Below are 23,423 nucleotides of genomic sequence, written 5' to 3' on the forward strand. Positions count from 1 at the left end.
TTTGTAATGAAAAACAGACTTGAAGTACTGTGATTGGGGGCAGATGTGAGGTAGGTGGGGGGGCTGTTTAACCCTTTTCCTTCCAGCTATTTGTCTGATAACACATAACACCTAAGTTGTTTTCCCTTATAGGTTTGGAAATAAAACCAGTTAGTGGGGAGTGTCTTCTCTCCATAGAGGTAGGGGTGAGGGAGAAATGAACTTCAGTTAGCATTTTATTGCAAACTTGGCTAATTTGCACATCTTAAAACAATAAATTAACCAAAATGCAGCTATCCTTTGAAATGCCTTCTTTTCTCAATGCTACAATGCAGTTCTGAACACAAAAAAAGAATGTGTGCAAGCATTTTAGGAGAAATTGCATTTAAAATGCATATAAAAACTCTTTAATGATGATGGTGGTGATATTAGTGAAAACAACATAGAAAAATTCATTATCTGTGGGGAAATAGCAAGGGGGGCGGGGACTAAGCAGCCTTTTCTCTTTCATGTTTCACACATCTCTTGAAAGTGGTACCCAAGCAAAGAAATGTGTACTTTGTATCCACCGAGGAAATGCCTACTGGGTTTGATGATGGAGAAGCCTGCCACCTCCTAAAGAGAATATTCAGAAACCTCTATTCCTTCTCCTGCTTCAACTAGATCTCACACCTTTCAAATGGCAGCCAGTGATTGTCTGATAAAATATTTTGAGGCATAACATGCAATCCGCTTACCCCTCCCCAGTTGAGGGTGCGAGCCAGGTCATTCCCGGTGCCAAGTGGAAGTACAGCAACAGGAGGCTGGGGGTTCAGCTGCAGCTCATCCAGGATGGAGAGGATCCAGCCCACCTAAACATCAAATATTACAGGAAAGGAAATGATACCATAGGCTATGGGGCGGTGAAGGCACACTACTTGGGATTCTCCGAATCCATATCCCATCTGCAATTTTATTTCTGCTGGTGTGTGGCTTATACTATGAATTTAAAAATCAGAATCCGGAAACCAGGATCACCCATTCTCAGCCTAACCTATATCACAGTATTAACGGGGATAAAAGGTCGAGAGAAACACATACCCTGCCTTGATTTCCCAGCAGGTACGTTGAGGTACAAATGTAATAAATAAGTACAAACAAATAATTTCACTCATGTCCCCTCTCTGTGCGATGGCCCTGATCCAAATCACACACAAACACTATCATTCACAAATAGTTTCCTCTCCACCAAGAAGAAAACATGCAAGTAGAAAACATTTTGCCTGCAGGTTCTCCCTGTCGCAGCTAATAGCAGCTCAGGGAGGGCTTAAGTTTGTGCAGGAAATCAATCAGGGGCAGAAGCTGGGACAGCAACACCCCCATAATAATATAATAAGACCCTGCTGGATTAGGACAAAGGCCCATCTATAGCCCGGCATCCTGTTCTCACAGTGGCCAAAGCTCTCTCCCTGCTCCTAGATTCCTTTAGGGTTCATCTCCCTTTCACCCTCCATGTTGTACTACAGCCCCAGTCCAAATTCTCCACTTGCTCTCAGCAGCTGCATTTTGAGAAATAAAGCTTTGGGGGTTTCAGCTGAGTTTTTTTTTTTTTTAAATATATTATTATGGATCCTAAATGCTCTGCATGGTCTTTAGAAAATTGGATAAGACACCCTCTGAATTGTTCCGAATCAGAAGGCTGACTGAAAAAAGTCTAGAATACAGATTGCCTGAAGTTGATGATGTTCTATTTTATTGCCAGAAGAGGAAAAGTTAACAACTGGGCAGGTACACTGGAAAATCTCCCACTTTCTGTTTCTTTCAATAATGCAAAGTAATATCTGGTCTCATTGAATATTCACTAAATCCATTTGAGCAAGATTTTCATTTCTAGATTTAATGGCTTTTGGAACAACGAGACGTTAATTTGTTTCTAACATAACCTCAGCATAGATAAGTCATGTGTCTCTCATATTAATGAGAAGATGCTGCCACCGTTAGCTCAAAATGTGAAATGGAAGGAATGGGGAAACAACAAACCCAAAGGCCAGCATTTTAAAATACAGCTGCGCGTATCACATATCTCAAGTGGTGCAAGATCTCGGGATCTCTGCATGTAGAATCAGACAGTGGGGCCTTTCATTTATGCACATACATGGGCTGACCATAAGATGCAAGGTTCACAGCATTAGCACTGCAACATAACTTGCTCCCTTGCTCAGTGAGACGGAGGCTGGGGCAAAGACATAGCTTTGAATTCAGCACAGGGAACAGGTCAAGCCTCTGTCTCTTTTCCCTGCCTAGTTCAAGACTGCCAGTTATTTGCATGGTCAGGCAGAGTCCCCCAAACCCCAGGCAGCCCCTGAGCGGAAAAATGACACAAGACAACGTGCTATGGGATTAAAATTGGCCACAACTTTATTAAGATTCAGATGTAGGGAGACCTTGGCTCAGGCATTGGGCGTTTATCCTTCCCAGCCCCCAGCCGGGGAACTGGGAAACTTCATTGTTATCCAGAATATTTGGGGATTGGGCTGGCTCTGGAGAACATATGTTCAAGCAGAGAGCCCACCCCCCGTTCGCCGCCGCTGGAGGGAGAGAGCAATGACAACCTCTAGGCGTATGGCCAATGCTTCCCCCCAATACCCCTTTAACGGGAACCCTGATATCGCCGCCGCTCTGGGGGCATGGAGTCACCGCCCCATGCCCCCCCCATTTAGGAAGATGACTAAAGGATTCCGCCCAAGGCCTGAAACCGCCAAAGTTGTGAGGTTTTGCTACGGGAAAGGCGAAACCTGCCAATGCAGGGAAATTCCTTTCCGGCACTTCAACAGCGGCCTTGACATAGCAGCGCCTGCGTACCTGTGGAAAAAGAGGTTAACCTGCAAAATTAAGCGTTAATTGAGGGAGTGGAGGGTGGGAGAAGCTCTGGAGCCCAACTGCCATTTCCCAGGTAAGCTAAACCTATTGTGTGGGCTGGGTGGTTCCTCCCCTTACCTGGCCAATCCCCTGGCAACGCCTCCCCCAGGCAGGATTGGGTGCTGGCTGAGGTAGGTGGAGACCACAGGTATCCAGCCTGGGGAAGGCAAAGCCAGCTCCGAGCTAACAGGAGCCGCTCTGGGATCCAGGGGGCTGCATGCAACCACGCAAATGTCGCCCCCCATTTGATGTGTAGAGCAGTCATTGTTCTCCTTCACAGACTCTAATAACGCTTCCTCCAGCCAGGGATGACTGGCTCCCCCTACTGCCCATCTTCAGTTAGTCATTTCTGTGTCAGCCAGTCACCTGTTCTCTTTACTTATGCAGCCAGATACTTTGCAGACTTGGCTGCAGCCATTGGCTTAATAAAGTTACAGGTGGGTAGCCGTGTTGGTCTGCCATAGTCAAAACAAAATCGAAAATTCTTTCTAGTAGCACCTTAGAGACCAACTGAGTTTGTTCCTGGTATGAGCATGCACACGAAAGCTCATACCAGGAACAAACTCAGTTGGTCTCTAAGGTGCTACTAGAAAGAATTTTCGATTTTGTTTTGGCTTAATAAAGAGACTGGTTCGACCAGTTGAGCAGCGCCTTTCTCCCTTCTTGCAGACATAAATCACAAGCTTAGAGGAGATCCCAAAGATGAAATCCAGACTGACATCCCCGAATAATGTAAATATGACAGAGGCAGAGGCAGAAGGAGATTATCTCCCATCTGCCACAAATGTCTTCTGTAGGAAGAGCAAAGAAGAGCAGACCTACACAGCATTCCAAGACCTGGTTCACACATTGCTTGATTTATCTGCACTTTATCCCTGCATGATGAGGCAAGCTTCACACATGCATGAGTGACTTGTTTGCATGGATGGACCATCTCAGGTATAACAACCCAAACTTCTCATTTCCCAACACCTAACAAAATGCTCTCCACTGGAGTCGTGTAATGCTGCCGCTGTTCATTCAGTAGACTATATGGTAATAAAGAACAGAGAAATCAAGTCATGTGCATGGATGTGTGAATTGACCCTTAATGACCAGCTGCTGCCTGCATGAAATAACTTCACTATGAAGCCTTCTGCTATTTTCTGTCCATGCTGTTGCACCCATGAGGAACAAGGCACACATCGGAAGCTAATTTATACCAGGTCGGACTATTTGCTCCTCAACATCACCGCCACTTTCCCCCCCCCTTAGTTGGTGTGTGCTGTTTGTCAGTGTTGATGTGACCCCTTTCATGCAATAGGCTCACAGCAATTTCCCTCCTTTGCTTATTACCCCCCAAAAAGTCGTGGAACTTACCGTTCCATCCCCACCACAGGCCAGGATTCGAAGATTTGGCATTTTTCTGTACAATTCAAGCCTGTAAAAAGAAAACAAGCATGAAAAAAGCTTAAGTGATGATTCAGCCTGGGGGCTATTAGTTAGCCAACCCTGCTTTGAAAAAACAATGAGAGATATGGCAACAAGCAACTGTAAGCAGGTGAACTGCCCAGGTACGACAATAAGGCCAGGTGTCAACAGATGTGGGCAGGTCAGTTAGAGCAGCTGACAAAGAACTATGAGACTAGGACATACCAATACGTATAGCATGAAATAAGTGGGGTCCACCAAATGGCTTCTCTCCCCCCCCCAGGACCAATATGGGGAAATGGAAGCAACATCACTGGGCAATTGAGATGGCAAGTAGGGGCTAGGACTTTAGCAGCATTCAGCATGGGTGGGAGAAAGGGCACCATTTCACCTAGGAGCTTCAATCGAAATGCCAAAACTTTATTAACTCTAGAGAGAAACAGAGGCAATAATCAAGCCCATACCTAGAAACTGTGTGGTCGGGTGGCCTAGTAGAATGGAGAATCATTACAGAATGTTACAGGCATAAATATGGGCGGAGTAATATGTTTGAAGTTTTTTATTATCATTTGACTGAGTGAAAAAAATTGATAAACATTGTTTTTATTATTAAATGATTAGTTTTCTTATCTCATCTTTCTTCCATCACAGAACTCAAGGCAGCATTCACCAGGTTCCTTCTTGGCCTCCCATCCAGATACAGAAAGACTTGTACCTGCTTAGCTATGTTGCTGTATCACATATCTTTAAACTTAGGGTTGCCATACGTCCGGAATTGCCCGGACATACCTGGAATAACGCTGTTGGAAGCAATGTCCAGATGGAAATTGATTAAAAATGTCTGGGGGAATCTGGACATATGGCAATCCATGTTGGCAGTGTCATCTTTGGCGATTTCCCTTTAAAACAGCTCAACAACTTTTCTGTCCGTATTTTCACTGTTTGAAATATGGCAACCCTATTTAAACTACATGTGTGGCTTTGTGAAACGTGGCACAATTTCTGCCAGTGATCCTCTTGGCTATTTCAATCCCATTTGCCTCTTTCAAACATACTATTTAACACCCACACACAAAGCAGTCCACGACCCAAAGTGCTATGAAAGCAGCAGCACCTTATAGGAGGTCTAGTAACTATCTGAGAGCACCACCTGGTGGCATTGAAAAATAAAGGTCTGCATTTCAGATAATGAAAAGTTGCAACATGGAAGTTTACCACTGGTTAGTTTCTCCCTGCAATAAATCTGTTTTGTGTAGAACTCATGCTCAAATCGCATGCACCGAGATGAAGCTGCTGACTTGTCTCACAGAAGTTGTGTCCGTCATTCACTTGTGGGGTAAATAAATGCACTTCTGTGCAGCTGCTAAGAGAGAGGCTCGGAGCCAGTGCCAAATTTACGTATAAGCTAAACAAGCTATAGCTTAGGGCCCTACTCTCTTGGGGGGGGGCAAAAAAGTATAGGGGGGAAAACTGGATGTACATTTCCAAAATATAAGATAAGAAACAAATAAAATAAAACTTTTGTTATTGACAAATGCCATTGTGTTTGCATTATTGAGTTTGTTATGCATTAAAAAAATCATTTTAAGTTAGAGCTTAATAATTATTTCACTATTAATATACTTCTTCTTAATTGTATTTCTGTTCAACAATTACTTTGATAAAATACATTTTTTGCTATGTGCAAATGACTTTAGATACCTATTAGGTCCATAAATTACCATATAGCATATATTCAACACAAAAAAACAGTGACACTTTCTTGTTGACAAAGGACAGCTGGACATATAAAGGGGCCCATTACCTTCAGTGGCTTAGGGCCTCATCAAACCTAAATCCAGCCCTGCTCAGAGCTCTCTCCTTGACCTAAAGTTCAGCCCAATTCTGATTCTCTAATACAGTGTTTTTCAACCTTTTTTGGGCAAGGGCACACTTGTTTTATGAAAAAAAGCACGAGGCACACCACCATTAGAAAATGTTAAAAAAATTAACTCTGTGCCTATATTGACTATATATAAAGTAATTCTCTTGAATAGGAATCAAATAAACACAATTTTTCCCACGGCACACCAGGCAACATCTCGCGGCACACTAGTGTGCCGCGGAACAGTGGTTGAAAAACACTGCTCTAATACACAATCTCAGTACTGGATTATATACAGTTTATAGAGCACATATTCTGTTGTCATTTTCAGGTATGCAAAGTCAGAACACATCATGTTGCATGCTGCTCTTCCAACTTATTTGCATTCCACAGAACGCTTATGAAGGCCCCCCGCCCCCAGCTATATATCCATGCACTGGATTTATCCTAAATACTAGCTTTATCTGAAGTTAGGTTGTTGGAGTGAAGGAGCCAAGCATTTCAGCAGATATGCTCTTGTTACAGAACTCTCTCCCCAGGGACTGACTGTGACAGAGACAAAGGGAGTTTAACTTCCCTTCCTTCCATAAATTCTCCTGGACCACCTTGTGGAAGATGTGCTTATTCCAGTCAATATCTCTTAGTGGTTGCTTCAAAATGCCCATCATGTAGAGGCACCCTTCAAAATACCTGTGCTAATGCTAAAAAAAAAGTGCGGAATAGCAAACCACATCAAACATCTCAAAACTTACGCATCTCTTGGTCCTTCCTGAGAGAGGTCAAAGACCTGACGTGGGTTCAAGTACCACATGAACATCTGGAGAACCTTAGTACCCTGTCAAGAAAGAGGAAAAGAAAACAGTCAACTTCTCTGAAGTACAGTTCTTGAATCCCTGGACAAATGCTGCAGCAATTTTTTTTTTTTAAGAATTCTTAATTCAGGCCAGTAAAATGTTCTCGTAATAGCCTGAGACAACTGCTGGGGCAGCTCCTTCTCCATCTTCTCCTGCTTAAAAAAGACCTGCATGTGCATAAGAACGTAAGATGAGCTCTTGTGTCAGGCCAAAAGATCCGAGACACTGAGATCAAGTGCTGAGGGCCTTCTGGCGTTTCCCTCACTGCAAGAAGTGAAGTTACAGGGAACCAGGCAGAGGGCCTTCTCAGTAGCGGTGCCCGCCCTGTGGAACGTGCTCCCATCAGATGTCAAGGAGATGAGTAATTATATAACATTTAGGAAACATCTGAAGGCAGTTGTGTATAAGGAAGCTTTTTAAGGTTTAATGTTTTACTGTGGTTTTTTATATATGCTGGAAGCCACCCAGAGTGGCTGGGGCAACCCAGCCAGATGGGCGGGGTACAATTAATAAATCATTATTATGACCAAATATTATTATTACTTGTGCTATCAGCTCCCAGTTGGACTGAGAGGACTCTGTCACTCTACATTTTATATAATGCATTTGTTTTAATATTTTAACGCTGTAAACTGCCTCAGGTGCCTTGGCAGAAAGGCAGCATACGAATCCAATCGATCAATAAAATGAATTACTGAAAGCCAAATCCTCCACTCCAGAAGCATTTAATTCAAGATGGAAGCGTTTATTTCTGTTTTGAAATCAATTCATTTTACACCCACTCCTTTGACAAAGACGCAACATGCACAAAGTAGCCAATGTGTTTGGTGTTCCGTGTTTACCTGATTCCCTCCACTTTTTGGATTCACAAATACAAGCAATGGTTTCATGAGCGGGGAAGAGATGGGTTTTACCACAAAAGGACGGCCTTTGTTCTCCTAGAAGATAGAAAATAAAAATGTGTCAGAAGACATTGGTGTGTGCTTTAAGCAATGAGCATGTTGACTCGGGATGCCATGGGAGAAGGAAGATCACAGGTTCTTCCATCCCTGAATTAGATATGCAAAATTACAAGTCAGAGACACCAGATCATTCAAGATTTACGAAAGAGCTGTGAGTGATGGCTTGCATGTTCTAAATATGCTTACAAGAAGCTACACACATGCCATCATTTTAATAGCAACATTGAAGACATAACATTCGAGGGAAGAGATGGACTTAAGAAGAGTTTGGATTTGATATCCCACTTAATCACTACCCAAAGGAGTCTCAGAGCGGCTAACATTCTCCTTTCCCTTCCTCCACCACAACAAACACTCTGTGAGGTGAGTGGGGCTGAGAGACTTCAAAGAAGTGTGACTAGCCCAACGTCACCCAGCAGCTGCATGTGGAGGAGCGGGGAAGCGAACCCGGTTCACCAGATTATGAGTCCACCGCTCTTAACCACTACACCACACTGACTCTTAAGTCTTTCAAGCTATGAGTTTGTCCTCCATGAGGAAATGAAGGCAGTTGCCAAGGGAGAATAGACCCTCCCAGTATCACTTTGTGTGACTGAAGAAAGGCAGATGGGTGAATGTTTGGTTTCCTGACCCAGTCAGTGTGCTGTATGGGTTATATACACACTCCTTCCACCATCTTGATTGACAGTGGTACTGGTCAACACTACAACTACTTACTTGCCATGATCTTCTTCCTTCTCCAATAGTTCTCCACTGTGATACCAATGGAGCCTTTCAAATGACACTATTCACCCCTATCGGCAAAAGTTATGTGTTGCCCTATTTGTGCCAATGTCTTCTTACTCTCAGACCATAGTTACAATATAAAATTTCATCATCATATCATCCCCTTGAGCAATGTAGTTGTGACGGGGGGGGGGGGGGGAGAGAGAGAAAGATTAGTCTTCTCAAACAGAGAATTCTGACAGAGAACTCGCCAGCCTTAAATCCCCATGTTTCTTTGCAGGATTCCATAACAAACTAGAATTTATCCTCTTGGATTTCATTATCAGTCCTGTAACTGAACACTCAAAAGGAAGAGGGACAAGAATCATTATTTCAACTATTACAGTTTTAAATAAAATATATCTGGCCTGGGAACAGTGGAGACTGAAAACGCTCTCCATTGATACACAGGATTACGACATCAAGAGTTTACATTTCAGAGAACCTCCTAGCTTTTTCTGATACCTCTACAGCCACCTGTCAGGCCCCCCAAATAGTTCTAGGAACCCCAGCTAATGCCAGACCCTTAAAGTGTACCTTAAAGATTTACCTCATTGCTCCTTTTGCTGGCTTTCCTCTTGAAAGACGTCCTCTTCTTCCGCCTCGTCGAATTTTTCAGTGAATTCTGTATATATGTTTTTTTTAAAAGGGGGGAGGGAGGAGAAGGGGAAGAGTATTTAAAAAGAACAAACTGAAAAGGAAAGTATCCCTATAAGAAACACCTCTGTGTCAGTACCTTTGGAGAATGATAACACCACACATGCGTGGGTTGAAAAAGACATGCGCCTCATGCTTTTACACTGTCACACCACCGGTTATGGAGAAAGCCACACACTGACTGAGACCACCAGACTGGTACTTTCAGAACTGGAGACTTTCCAAGGCTGCGAGGGAGAAGAATACTAGATGCTCCCATAGACTCACATAACAGCACATGTTGTACCTGCCAACCCTCCCAATTCAGGTAGGAGACGCCCGTTTTCCTTCCGGGGCTCCAGTCTCCCGCCCAATCAGGTTCGTCTCCTAATGTGGAGACCATCTGTGTAAAAAGGTGAAGCAGAACAAGATAAAACGAGCTAAGCCTCATGGGATTTATTGGTGTACTTATTCATTCCTTTCCGAGCTACGCCACTCCCACTTTACTGTACACTCCCTTCCAAAGAAGCCTCATGTGATGTTACTTTTTCTCTCCCTCCTTTGCTTCCGTTTCCTTCTCTCTCTTTTCCCCTTCAGATGTCCTCTGCTCTGGGTCAATGAAAGGATCGCACACAGGTGAAGGTGACAGTTGGCTGGTGAAGGACCGTGTGGGACAGGCAGGGAAGGGAAGGTCTCCCAGGCAGGATGGGAGATGGGGAGAAGAAATGGAAGCTCCCAGGTGAGAGTTGCAAGGGTCCACCTATTTTTTCTGTGTTTGAGACAAGGTTTGAGACCTACCTGTGAGATCCAAGGAGAGTCACAACAGCAGTACTGCCACCATACAAATATATGGTTAAAAATAACAATGATTAAGGTGTGGTTCCCAAAATGCAAAATTTGGGTTGAAGGAGAGTCCCGGGTCTGAAAGGTTGATGGCTACTGCTCTATTTGAAGGGATATATGAAGACAACCCTCTGTTGGAAGGGATTCCTGTATCTGAAGAGCTGTCTGTCTGGAGTCCAGTTTAAAGATAATCATAAGAAAGAAAAGTGAGGGTCTTGAAGCTTCCCCGGTCAGCAGATTGGAAAGCCACATAAGTCACCTAATCAGAAGCTTCCCGCCTATGGTGGAAATGTATTGGGTGGGATTCAACTGATGAGCTCTGACAGTGGGAGGCAGCACATGAAGACTTTGGCTACAGCAATGGGCTTTCCCCGCCTCTCCTCCCCCCGCATGTTCCCATGCTCTTGTGACACTATAATAGATTAACATTGCATTGCAGGTGGATTTCAGGATGAAAACACTCAATGCTGACTTTCCTATGCTTGTTTCACTTGAGGGAACTGTGTAAAAGAAATACACAGAAAATTATGGATATTGTAAACATGTCTGATTTCCCCCAAATGCTTACTATTGCCATTACAAAACCCAAGTCATGAATTTGGGTTTAACCCAATTTCTTATCAACAAAAATGCAGCAAAACTAAGTACCTAGCCAAGTTTTATTTTTTTAAAACCAAGTATGGAAGTGAGAAAAGCTCAGCCTCATCCATCTCCACGCAAAGCGTGATCGCCAAAGAAAGAAGCATACATTCTGCTTTTCTCAACCCTTGTAGGTGAAATATTTAGGTGCTCTAAATATCTCAGAAATTTATGGCTTATAAGTCATGCTAGGTAAGAATCTAAACTAACATTTCGTTTCTGTTTCATGAACATCATTTTATAAATTCCTCTTCTCGTGGCCAACCATCCACTGCGAGTGTTCTACTTCTTTGGTTATATTTAAGGTGGGGAAACACTGCCAAGGCAGGCCAGGATGGTTGCTTTGAAAGAGACTCCATTGTTAAAGTCCCTATCATGATCACCACCCACCTTTTATCCCCCCCTCCCAGTGCAAAGTGCCAAATGGTCTGTGTTCCAAATCTCATCAGGCACAGGAAGTGAATCATAGCCAGTGGTTATTGTTTCTCATTGCCTTTTGAATTAAAAAGTTAAAGAACAGAAGAAGACATATAATGTTCCTGCTGGGTCAGGTATGACCTCGTGTACACAGAATACTGCGCTAAAGAGAGTAAACTAGCAGACACATGCAAAGATGTCCGCCAACTTGTGTAGCGGAATCTGCTTGTGCAATGGTAAGGTAAAAGTAAAGGGACCCCTGACCGTTAGGTCCAGTCGCGGACGACTCTGGGGTTGCGGCACTCATCTCACTTTACTGGCTGAGGGAGCCGGCGTACAACTTCCAGGTCATGTGGCCAGCATGACTAAACCACTTCTGGCAAACCAGAGCAGTGCACGGAAACGCTGTTTACCTTCTCGCCGTTTACCTTCCCACCTATTTATCTACTTGCACTTTGATGTGCTTTCGAACTGCTAGGTTGGCAGGAGCTGGAATCGAGCAATGGGCGCTCACCCCATCGCAGGGATTCAAACCACCGACCTTCTGATCGGCAAGCCCTAGGCTCTGTGGTTTAACCCACAGCACCACCCATGTCCCTTGTGCAATGGTACTTCTGGTTTATTTTCTCCAACCTCTACTGTCCCCATTTCAAATGTCCTCAAAATATGTTCCAGGTGGTCGCCCAACCCTCTGGAGCTGATTTTGTGGGCATGTAGAAGGGGAGGGGAGGAAGGAGAAACCCCATTTTGCAAGCAGAAGCCCACTCATACCACATTGGATCTTACCCAATTTCTTCAGGTCAAAGTATACCAAACCATCTTCCCCTTGACAATCAAAGGTACCATTTCCAAATGTATGTACACAAGTTACCAGGGGAGGGGGAGGGGGAAACACCCCTCACTTCCCAGAGAGAACTAAATGCTTAAGCATTCAAAAACACCCACCAGATAGTAGAGGAGACCATGAATGGAGGGACCAATGGAGGGACAGAGTAGGGACAGGGTCGGCCCTACCATTAGGCAGAGTAAGGGGGCTGCCTCAGGTGGCATATGCTTTGGGGCAGGAAGCAATGCTGAGGTGTTGGAGGATAGGGCTGAGTGTGCTACATGGTCTGCCATGTGCCCCCTAAGCTGTAGGGTGCTGTTCTATCACCAGTTTCAACTCCCAGTCTTGGCAGATGAATGGGCAGCAGGGAACCATCTCATCCTTTGCTTCAGACGGCAAAAGTCCTTGGTCCAGTCCTAAATAGATGCAGCCCTAAACCAACTGCCTCAGAACCTTTAAAGATACAGGCAGGATCTCCAGGTTGTAATCCGGCAACTCTAACTCTGTTCCAGGAGCAGGAAACTGGATTCATCCTCATCTCCCCCCAAACACACCCTGGTCCAAATATGACACATGGGTGGAGCCACACACATGTCAATCACCTGCTGCCACAATGAAGTCATAGATTTCATAATATTAGGATTGCAACCACCCACTGGCCAGCTGCATCTTAACCTGTCCTACCCCTGATAAGGGCAGGTGTAAGGCAAGTGGGTGTGGCTTGGCCAAAACAGCTTCAATGGCCAAATTGGGGGGGGGGGGGCTGGTGGTACTAATTCAGCCCATGGGCTGGAGGTTCCTCACCCCTTCAGCTACATTCAGACAGGGACGCATAGAAAAATTGCATTATTGCTTCCAACAATGACCCCATGAAGCCTAGTATTCTAGTTCTCCACAATCCAAAACAATATGGTGAAGGAATCCTCCCAAAGGAGTAACTGGATAGGCTGGATAATGGCTTGTAACACTTATGAGTGCAGAAGGTGGTGGGTTTGTGGACGAAAGGCAGTGAAGCATGCCTGTCTGGCAAACTATCAGGTGTTTAAGCCAAGCGAGCTAACCAGCAGTGTCAAAACAGACATTGGCATGCAGTTACCTGAGGTTTCTTCACCTTAATGATCCAGGTGGGAGGTACGATAACAGCCGCATGAGCTCCGAGGGAACACGGCTCTTCGATGTGCTGCAGCATGAAGCAGGTGACCTTATTGTGAAACTTGAGAGAGGAAAAGAGAGGCACCAATGAAACAGGGAGAGAGGTGCGAGAGAGAAAATAATGTTGTAAAACAGGGCTGGGAGATCTTTCGGGCCCAGCAGGCCAGAAGCTCATCTCTCCACCCCGACAAGCCAATTTTCACAGGCAAGTGGGACAGTCATCTGACACCATCATGACATTAGATCAGGAGTCAGCAAACTTTTTCAGCAGGAGGCCGGTCCACTGTCCCTCAGACCGTGTGGGGGGCCAGACTATATTTTTTTTGGGGGGGGGGGATGAACGAATTCCTAAGCCCCACAAAACCCAGAGATGCATTTTAAATAAAAGCACACATTCTACTCATGTAAAAACAAGCTGATTCCCGGACCATCCACAGGCCAGATTGAGAAGGCGATTGGGCCGCATCTGGCCCCCGGGCCTTAGTTTGCCTACCCATGCATTAGATGATTGGTACCTGTCCAAGTCCCTTGCACAGGGCTTCCAAAGCACCTGACAACCAGCTGGCTGCCAGGCGCTTGGGAACTGCTGCGCAAGAAGATCTGCCAGCCGCTTGGCACGGGAACCTCTAAGCACAGGGATTGCAAACCTGGCGGGGGGGGGCACACCTATGAAAATGAGTTGCTTTTTCTTTAAATGAATGCTTTTATGCTCTTCTGTGTATGCTCAGTACTTCACATTTCCCCTTCCCTGACTCTCTTGCCAGATTTTTTTGTATGCTGTATCAATAAACAATCATCTTAATGGACCAAATGAAGGAAATAAAAGGAAAAATTATGCCCTATTAGTGCCACGAGTTCAAGAAAAAGGAGACGTTCTTCAGTATGTTTGTGGGAGAGTAATGCAGCACGTCCACCGCTCACAGTACAGATACTTGGCATTTTAAGGAGAGCTGAGTGGAAAAATAAAAAAGCAAGGTAGAGCCTGCCCACAGGACCTTTTTCTTATTAGAGATGCTGCCTGTGCAATCAAAGCAGAACCATCCAAGCCATGCTGGCGAGACGGTCACAAGCACTCACACAGCTCACTGGGCAAAAGTTACTTACTGCCTGCTTGCACCAGGAACAGCTGATGGCTACAATCTCTTTACTGTGGAAGGAGAATTTTTGCTGAAAGCCCTGTAATGACAAGATGAGTTTATCACATCCATCACCTAAGAATCACATTGCACAGCGGTCCTCCCCCAGTGCCAGTGTGGTGTAATGGTTAAGAGCAGTAGACTTGTAATCTGGTGAACGGGGTTCGCGTCTCCGCTCCTCCACATGCAACTGCTGGGTGACCTTGGGCTAGTCACACTTCTCTGAAGTCTCTCAGCCCCACTCACCTCACAGAGTGTTTGTTGTGGGGGAGGAAGGGAAAGGAGAGTGTTAGCTGCTTTGAGACTCCTTCAGGTAGAGATAAAGCGGGATATCAAATCCAAACTCTTATTATTATTATTCTCCCCCCCCTCCCAAAAAAAAAATATGTTTGGTGTGTACTGCATGCATGGTAACATTTTGTTTTATCTTCCTTACAAGTGAGACTGCAGGGGAGTATCTCCTTCTTTGGTCAACCAGACCTTGATTAAATTGTGGTAGGACCACCAAGGGGCAGATAAAATTAGGGGGGCTGCCAAGGAGACAACAGATCTGGCTCCCAGGAGCATGTCACAGCTGTTGCTGCCATTGCAGCTGCAGTAGCAGCAACAGGCAAGGCATTCCCTGACGGCCAGATCTGCTATCCCTGTGGAACCTGCTGCCTGAGGTACTTGCCTCCGCTTGCCTTATGAGTGGACAGGCCCTGTGTACTTGACATGCTTTTTGATTGGTGCAACGGAGGCATAAGAGAATCCATTTCTGGGGAAACTTCATCCAATGGTCCGTTCACCCATAATGTTAATGAGACTTGAGTCTAGCTGTCCAGTCTCTGGTACTGTTTCTTCTAAGCCCTGATGCCTTCAGGATTTTTTTGTGGGGAAAGTCTCCAGCACGGCATCCTCAGTCATCTCCCCCGACCTTGGAGAAGTGGGGGCATGCAAACTTAGAATACTTTTTGGCTGCATCTGAACTCCTTGCATACTTTGTGCAAAGCAGAATGTAAGAAGAGCCCTGCTGGATCAGGCCAGCGGCCCGTCAAGTCAAGCATCCTTTTCTCTTTTTTTTTTTTATAAGATCTTTATTGGCTTTTTCCAGACAAAGAACAGCAAAACAACATACACCACACAGACAAACAATCAAACAACATAGTAAAACAAATATAACCCAACTAAAACTAAAACACCAATAATTCTTTTTCTTGTTCAACACAAAAAAAAAAAAATCTTGTTTCAGATTAATACTAGGTGACTTTCCCCGTTTTCTCTCCTTTGGTTTCAATTCCTATTTACTGTAATAACTTCTTATATCTAAAATCCAAATCATCTAAGGAAAAACTGAACACATTTCTCAATAATTAAACTGAACATTAAACTGAACATTTTTCAAGCATCCTTTTCTCACAGTGGCCAACCAGATGCCTGTGGGAAACCCACAAGTAGGACCCAAGCACAAGAGCGCTTTCCCCTTCTGCGGCTTCCAGCAACTGGTATTCAGAGGCATTGCTGCCTCCAGCCTTGGAAGCAGAGCCTAGCCATCACAGCTAGCAGCCACTGATGGCCTTCTCCTCCATTAATTTGTCTAATCCTCTTTTATAGTCATCCAAGTTGTTGGCCATCGCTGCACCCTGTGGAAGCAAGTTCCGTACTTTAACTATGCACTGCGTGAGGGACATTCTTTCATCTGTCTTGAATCTTACAATATTCACCAACATTGGATGTACACGAGTCCTGGTGCTTGGAGAAAGGGAGAAAAGCACTTCCTCTATCCGCTTTCTCCATGCCATGCGTACGTTTACAACATGTCACCTCTTGCCTTTTCCCCAAACTAAAAAAGTCTCAAACTCAAATTTTGTCTACATAAAGAACCAAGAAGAGTGAATGGAGGGAAGTCATGAGGTCTAACGAACCTCAAAGATAAGGTTTTGAAAAAGTTATTTGTGAATTTGGGGGGGGGGGGTGGGAGGGGAAAATAATGTTCTGATTAAATGTGGAATTCAACTGTGAAAATCAATAAAAAAATATTTTCAAACTCTGCAACCTTTCCTCAGGGGGGGGGGGAATCTCTCCATCCCATTAATCATTTTGGTTGCCCTTTTCTGAAGCTTGTCTAGGTCTATGGGTGATAACACTGTGAAATGGTAAGACTGTGAGCACAGAGGGCCGCTTGTTGGTTTGGGAACATGGGCAAATGTCCAAGTATTTTGCCCTCTTTAACCAGAGGACCTGTTTTATTTGCAAGCAACAATAATCAAAACTTGGAGCTCATACATGCTCTCTCGAACCCAGCTACAGCCTCTGCCCAAATCCTCCCCATTTTTTAACATGGGTGTGGGGAACTGGATCTGGCTACTGGACTGGAGCCTTATCTGCCCCATCCCTGTGGGAATAGTTTGACCACTGGATAAAGCCTCCCATCTGTCAATCACCGGACATCAGATGTCAGGTGATGCGCTTTGCCCACACAGACTCAATGCCAGTGTTTGCAAAGCACTGTGCGCAGTGCCTGGAGGTGGTTGGAGGATGGATGGCGGCTAATGGATTGAGGTTGAATCCTGACAAGACAGAAATACTATTCTTGGGGGACAGGGGGCAGGCTGGTGTGGAGGATTCCCTGGTCCTGAATGGGGTAACTGTGCCCCTGAAGGACCAGGTGCACAGCCTGGGAGTCATTTTGGACTCACAGCTGTCCATGGAGACGCAGGTCAATTCTGTATCCAGGGCAGCTGTCTACCAGCTCCAACTGGTATGCAGGCTGAGACCCTACCTGCCCACGGACTGTCTTGCCAGAGTGATGCATGCTCTAGTTATCTCCCTCTTGGACTACTGCAATGCGCTCTACGTGGGGCTACCTTTGAAGGTGACCTGGAAACTACAACTAATCCAGAATGCAGCAGCTAGACTGGTGGCTGGGGGCGGCTGCTGAGACCATATAACACCGGTCCTGAAAGATCTACATTGGCTCCCAGTACGTTTCCGAGCACAATTCAAAGTGTTGGTGTTGACCTTTAAAGCACTAAACGGCCTCGGCCCAGTATACCTGAAGGAGCGTCTCCACCCCCATCGTTCTGCCCAGACACTGAGGTCCAGCACCGAGGGCCTTCTGGCAGTTCCCTCACTGTGAGAAGCAAAGCTACAGGGAACCAGGCAGAGGGCCTTCTCGGTAGTGGCGCCCACCCTGTGGAACGCCCTCCCACCAGATGTCAAAGAGGTAAACAACTAAGTGACATTTAGAAGACATCTGAAGGCAGCCCTGTTTAGGGAAGTTTTTAAAGTGTGATATTTTAATGTATTTTTAATCTTTGTTGTAGGCTGCCCAGAGTGGCTGGGGAAACCCAGCCAGATGGTCAGGGTACAAATAAAAAATTATTATTATTATACTTGACATAATGTATGGCACTAGGTGGAAGAGAGAGGGACAAGGCCATGGCAAAGTGGACTACTGACTGGAGGTTTCTTATCCCCAGTTCAACAGCATCTGAATACCTCCTGCCTTTACCAAACTCCTGCCTGACACACACATATATAATAGGAAACTGTTTCTTAGGGGTGCAGAGAAGAGCCAGGCTTCAAAAACTGCAGGAACTTTATAATTGGTGCACGTAGAAAGATAAAGAGATATGTTATTGGGCTATTTTTTTGAATTGGTTGAGAAAGAATAAGAAAGATGGTGAAATTATCTTGCTTCACAGAAAAGTAATAATTCAAAACAGGCTGAGAGGACTGGGTGATGTGAAAGGCAGAGATGCTGCTTGGAGATAATGGGACTATGATTCTTTTCCGCGGTTCTTGCAAATTGATTTTTTTTTTCCTAATTCACTAAACTTGAGAACCGGGGCTGTAATGAACGTGGGAAGATGAGCTGGGCATTTAAGCAGATTTGAAAAGCCCCAAATTGATAACAATTTTGAATATCATATTGTTTAATTGCTCGAGGGGCTGAAGGCTTTATTAAGGCTTCCAGCTCTCGAACCATATAAATCCCTCATAATCTTGAGATCTGAGTCTGCAAGGCCCTTCCTTGCGTTGCCAGTGCATAAAATCAGAACACTGTGCAATCAGACTTATTATCTTCTATGCTATTTCATGTTTGCTAATGCTCTACCAAATGATTGTACTGTGTGCATCAGCCTTCCTTAAGATGTTGCTTTGGACTACAAAACCTATCAGTCCCAGCCAGCGCAGATGAAGCTAGGATTTAGAGTAAATCCAAGGATCTTGGTTCATAGCGGTGGAATCGTGTGCATGCCCTTTTCGCGTATTTCAAGCAGGCACAATGCATGTGTGTGTGTGTGTGTGTGTGTGTGTGAAGAAGGGGCCAACTCTTCCCCCATTCTACTCATACCCCCTAGAATAGTCTTACCCCCAACCTGGCACTCTTTGGATGTTTCAGACTACATCTCCCATCAACCCCCAAAGCCCCAGCCATCATTGCTTATGGCCAGGGATGTTGGGAATCGTATCCAAAACACTCAAAGAGCACCAGGTTGTGGGGGGAAGGCTGGTGTATGTGTGTGTGTCTTACTATTTAACAATCCCTGAGATCACCTGACAATGAAGGGCAAAATAGAAACTATATATGATGGAAATGAACTAAAGGAGTTGGGAGCTACAGCAAATGTTACATGCTTCCATTCTGAAATCAGTTTTGTTTAAAAAAAAACTGGAGGGGGGTGGAATATAGGGCAGACCAAGTCCATGGAACCATAAAGGAAAAGAACAAGGGAGAAGCTCTAATCCTTAAAATGAATTAATGTTATGTCAAGGAGTAAATGATACGCAAAGCTTTCAATGCTGTAGATATTAGTCAGGGCCGGTCCTGTCACTGGACAGAGTGAATCAGTATACAATAAGCAGCACAAAAACGGTGCACACAAATCTACCAAACCATTAACCATTCCACGTTCTGAATTCTATATTGGTAGTCCAACCAAAGAGATAGCAATGCAAGAAGTCTAACAAAGAAGCCACAAACAGAAAACTCATTCAAGTTAGTGCAACAGGACAATTTCAGTCTTTAAATTTCTTTAGCCAGGCTCCTGTAGATTTGTGCTGCTTATTGTAGACTGATTTAGCACGAGTATTGGCAGCATAGGTTTATTTTTTCAACTGGACAGAGTGAGGCAATTGCCTCAGGTGGCGAAAACTGAGGAGAACAGCAGAAAACACCTCGGCTGTTCTTCCTGAGCCACACCCCTCCGTCAGAGTCCACAGCTATGTGCCCCAGGCCTGCATAAACCCTGCAAATTTGCTTGCTGCCCTCAGGTTCACTAAGGAATAAGATTCAACAGGCAATATGTTACTGGGACAAGTTCAAGGTCTTGCTATAAGGCCCTGAACAACTGGGGACCAAGTTATTTCTGGGAATGCCTTACCTTATATACCTCCTTGCCCAGTGACTTCAATCCTCAGGAGAGACACCTTAGCTTCACATGCTCCCAAGGTTCAGCTTTTGTCCACCCAGATTGGTGCATTTTAGTGTGGTAGCACCTTCCTCCTGGAATGTGCTTCCAATGAACATCAGGTGGGCACCTACAGTACTGACATTTAGGCAGCTGCTTAAAATGCATCTGTCACCCCGAGATGTTGGTGCATAGATTTATTTATTTTTGGTAAATAAAATAAATTGCCAATCTGATCGGCCTATGTATATGGACTCTGGTGTGTGTGTGGTGGCAGGCAGGATTCACCTTCAAGCAGCAACATGAATTGTGCTGTCCCTGGCATTAGCCTTACCTTTCCACACTGCTTGCACTTCCCCTCCTGCCGCCGTCTGTGCACCCAGTGATGTCGGACAAAATTCTGCAGGGGGAGGCAGCGGAAGCAAGGAATAAAATTAATACAAGAAGACACAGCCCAGCATCCGGCGCAGAACTTTGCATTCCAAAGCCACCATTCGCATATGGCAGTCTAGAGATTGCCGCTGGCATTGCTGGGAGGCAATTCAGAAAGGAAGGGATAGGAGCTGTCATCTGTTCTGAAGCACACATAAGAGAGAGAGAGAGAGATGTTCCATAACAGAAAATAAAAAAGGCATTTGGGAAAACTTTGGCTTTTGGTATTCAAAGCAGTACTCCTCCACATCCCATTTTTTTTTAAAAAAAAAAAATAAGTTGTGTGTGTGTGTGTGTGTGTGTGTGTCCATTTTTTTATAATAATAATTTTATTATTTATATCGATTCTCCGACTGCCTCCAAACATTCACGCAGGACCTTCACTAACTTCTCTAGTTCTGATTTGAAGAAGAGGTAGAGCTGGGTATCATCTGCATGCTGGTGAACACGGAGCCCAAACCCCCTGATGATCTCTCCCAGCCACCTCATATAGATGTTGAAAAGCATTTGGGAGGGTACGGAGTCCTGAGGCACCCCACAAGCAAGATCGCTGGGGTCTGAACACTCATCCCTCAACACCACTTTCTGGACATGGCCCAGGAGAAAGGAGTGGAACCACTGCATAACAGTGCCCCCAGCTCCCAACTCCTCTAGATAGTCCAGAAGGATGTCATGGTCAATGTTGTCAAAGGCTGCTGAGAGATCCAGCAGGACCAGGAAACAGCTTTCACCTTGGTCCCTAGCCAGCCGGAGATCATCGACCAGCACAACCAAGGCAGTTTCAGTTTGATCCTTTCACATGATTTTGCATGTAGTGTGGGGTTTTTTATCCATTGTGATTTGCTGTTATTTCTGTTGGTTATAGTTTAGCAATCATTTATTGTAACTGTTAAGAGCAAATTTCTGTTTATTATTTACTGATATTTTGTGAGTTAATTTTATTGTGCACTATTATATTCTAATATATTGTTGAACATTACTTGCTATAAGTTGTTTAATTGTTTAATGTAAAGATATGTTTTTATTACGACTTTGTCGCATTGGGTCAGATTATTATAAGGTGTGTGATCTTTGTTGTATATTTTGTTGTTGTAAATCGCCGTGCACATAGTAATATAGAAATGTGGCATACAAATTAAAAGTGAAATTAAATGATTTTTTTTTAAGGCTATGTTTGCACCATATGGTTTCTGAAGGATTTGGTCCTGCTCCCTGAATCATCTGCCAGCTATTTATGGTCCATGGTTACTCATCTTCCTAGGCCAAATCCACATTCTTGACTCTATCTTTCAAGGCAAAATCATGGGCAGCAGACCTGTGTGTGGACTGCTCTATAGTCCTTGCAGGAGCTGGGCTGGACTTCTGTTCTTTGGGACACTGAGGGCTTGTCCATACTCCTGCTTGCCCCATGCCTAGAAAACATGAGTCCAAGCGGTTTTGCCTTTGTCTCGCCGCTTCCCCCTAGAGAACACACACTTTAGCACTAAATTGAAATGACCGACAAACTGCGGGAAACCCAATCAATGTTTGCTCCAATTCAATGGTCAACTGCGGGTTTTCCTGGGAGAAAGCAGATAGGCAAATGGAAGTGTGAATGAGCTCTAAGACTACATATGCACTAAGCCATCTGCAGCACAAAAATGTAGCTTTTCTCAATCCATAATCATTTACACACATCCTCAACATGCTGCTATCAATCAATCTGTTTTTTTTCTTCTGTCACTCTTTCCTTCTTCTTTTTTTCTTCCTTTCAATCTCTTGTCTTTCCTTTCATTTCTTTTTTCTTTTTTGTGGTATAACTTGAAATCACCATATGTAATATTAATTATGTAATATGTAACTTATGTGTCACATGCATTTTTAATATGTAATAAAGTTTGTAATAATAATAAAAAACAATCTGCAATGCGCTTTTCTTTTCAGAATGAGCCCAGTTTCTCGTGAAGCACGTATCAGGAGCAAATGATACACAACAGGTTTAGTATTCTGTGCTGAATTTCCCATCCCGGAGAGTGCTCATGAAACTCTGTGATCCTGTGGTCTTCTTCTCCCCTCCCCAGGGGAAAACTGAAGCAGCTTCTTCAAGGCACTGCTCAAGTAATTTGGGACATTATCTGATAAGGGGAGAGAGATGCTGTGTTGGCCAGCAGGCAATGGCTTTTTCCACCTGCCTTGCCCTAGAAGCTACCATAAGGGAGCTGTTTCCAGAGGAAGAACTGTGCAGGAAGGAGACACTGTTTGCCATCAGGGCGTGGTTGGTTTCTCACCTGTGCTGCTCCAAATGCAGCCTGAGGAACCTTCAAAGAGGGATTTGCTGCCACAGACATTATGTGTATATGTATTTTAATGAGCCAAATATAATGAAAATTATGAGTCAAGGAGATGTGGAGAGTGTTTGTGTATTGTAGGGATTATGGTTGGCGCTGGCAAACCACGTCGATTCTGCAAAGGTTGGAAACAGCGCTGGCAAACCACGCTGACACTAGAGCACCAGGATGGGGATGCACGGGTCAGCAGGGCAGCAAAACAAAGGAGTGGTGGAAAAGTACTGGAAAAGTCACAAGATGAGGGAGAGGCATGGAGGATGAGCACGTACGCCATGGAGACGTCATGTGGGAAGGTTTGGGGTATTGCCAAAGTACCCTGTGTAGGAGCATCTCCTTATATGGTATGGATGTATCACCATTTGGCTATATGTGTCCTTATTTGGTTCCTGAAGTTGTTCCTGTGGAACTAATCATTAACCTGTGTGTGAGATTGTTAATAAAAGGGAGCCCTCAAGCGTGGCTCAAGGTTGCCTTCCCGTGGGTACCATCCTGTTGTCACGTCGTTTTCATTGCCGGTGCAACAGTGTATAAGCTTAACAGTGCTTAGTTTATTTTTTGGTTGCTATTGTCTTCAAGTTGTTTATTTTGTTTTATAGATTATAAATGCTGCATTGGTTTGTTAATCATATAATAACTTCTGCTTTAATGGGAATGTTTGGGCTTATTATTCAGTTGTTGCTTTGTTAACAGTGTTTTACACATCGTAACTGTTTCACTGATGAGTTGTTAATTATCCTGTATGATTTGTGCTGTATTTGTGATGCTCTATTATGCTTTATTATATCATTATTATTTGTTGCTCATAAGCTGCTTTTGGGAAAGTGGCAGAGAAATAGAATAAACCAAAATCAAATCGAGGTCTAATACTTATCCCAGACAGAAGCAAA

The 23,423-nt window shown here is 44.4% G+C and overlaps 1 protein-coding gene across 7 annotated transcripts in view; it reads right to left on the bottom strand.

Moving 5' to 3' along the window:
* Positions 1-23,423, bottom strand: part of DGKI (diacylglycerol kinase iota) — a 240,820-nt gene that overhangs the window by 99,025 nt on the left and 118,372 nt on the right. For 3 of the 7 annotated variants that reach the window (XM_033162113.1, XM_033162116.1, XM_033162112.1), the window contains exons 6-14: positions 20,112-20,177; positions 14,350-14,421; positions 13,190-13,306; positions 9,676-9,771; positions 9,283-9,357; positions 7,848-7,943; positions 6,904-6,986; positions 4,237-4,297; positions 717-830 (exon numbers count right to left, since the gene is read on the bottom strand). In XM_033162113.1, coding sequence (XP_033018004.1) covers positions 717-830; positions 4,237-4,297; positions 6,904-6,986; positions 7,848-7,943; positions 9,283-9,357; positions 9,676-9,771; positions 13,190-13,306; positions 14,350-14,421; positions 20,112-20,177 — 780 coding nt within the window. The remainder of the gene's footprint in view (positions 1-716; positions 831-4,236; positions 4,298-6,903; positions 6,987-7,847; positions 7,944-9,282; positions 9,358-9,675; positions 9,772-13,189; positions 13,307-14,349; positions 14,422-20,111; positions 20,178-23,423) is intronic. The other 4 variants (XM_033162118.1, XM_033162117.1, XM_033162114.1 and 1 more) reach the window with 2 other exon arrangements.

The sequence above is a fragment of the Lacerta agilis genome, chromosome 10, assembly GCF_009819535.1.
Source record: "Lacerta agilis isolate rLacAgi1 chromosome 10, rLacAgi1.pri, whole genome shotgun sequence".
In the NCBI taxonomy this organism is placed as follows: domain Eukaryota; kingdom Metazoa; phylum Chordata; class Lepidosauria; order Squamata; family Lacertidae; genus Lacerta; species Lacerta agilis.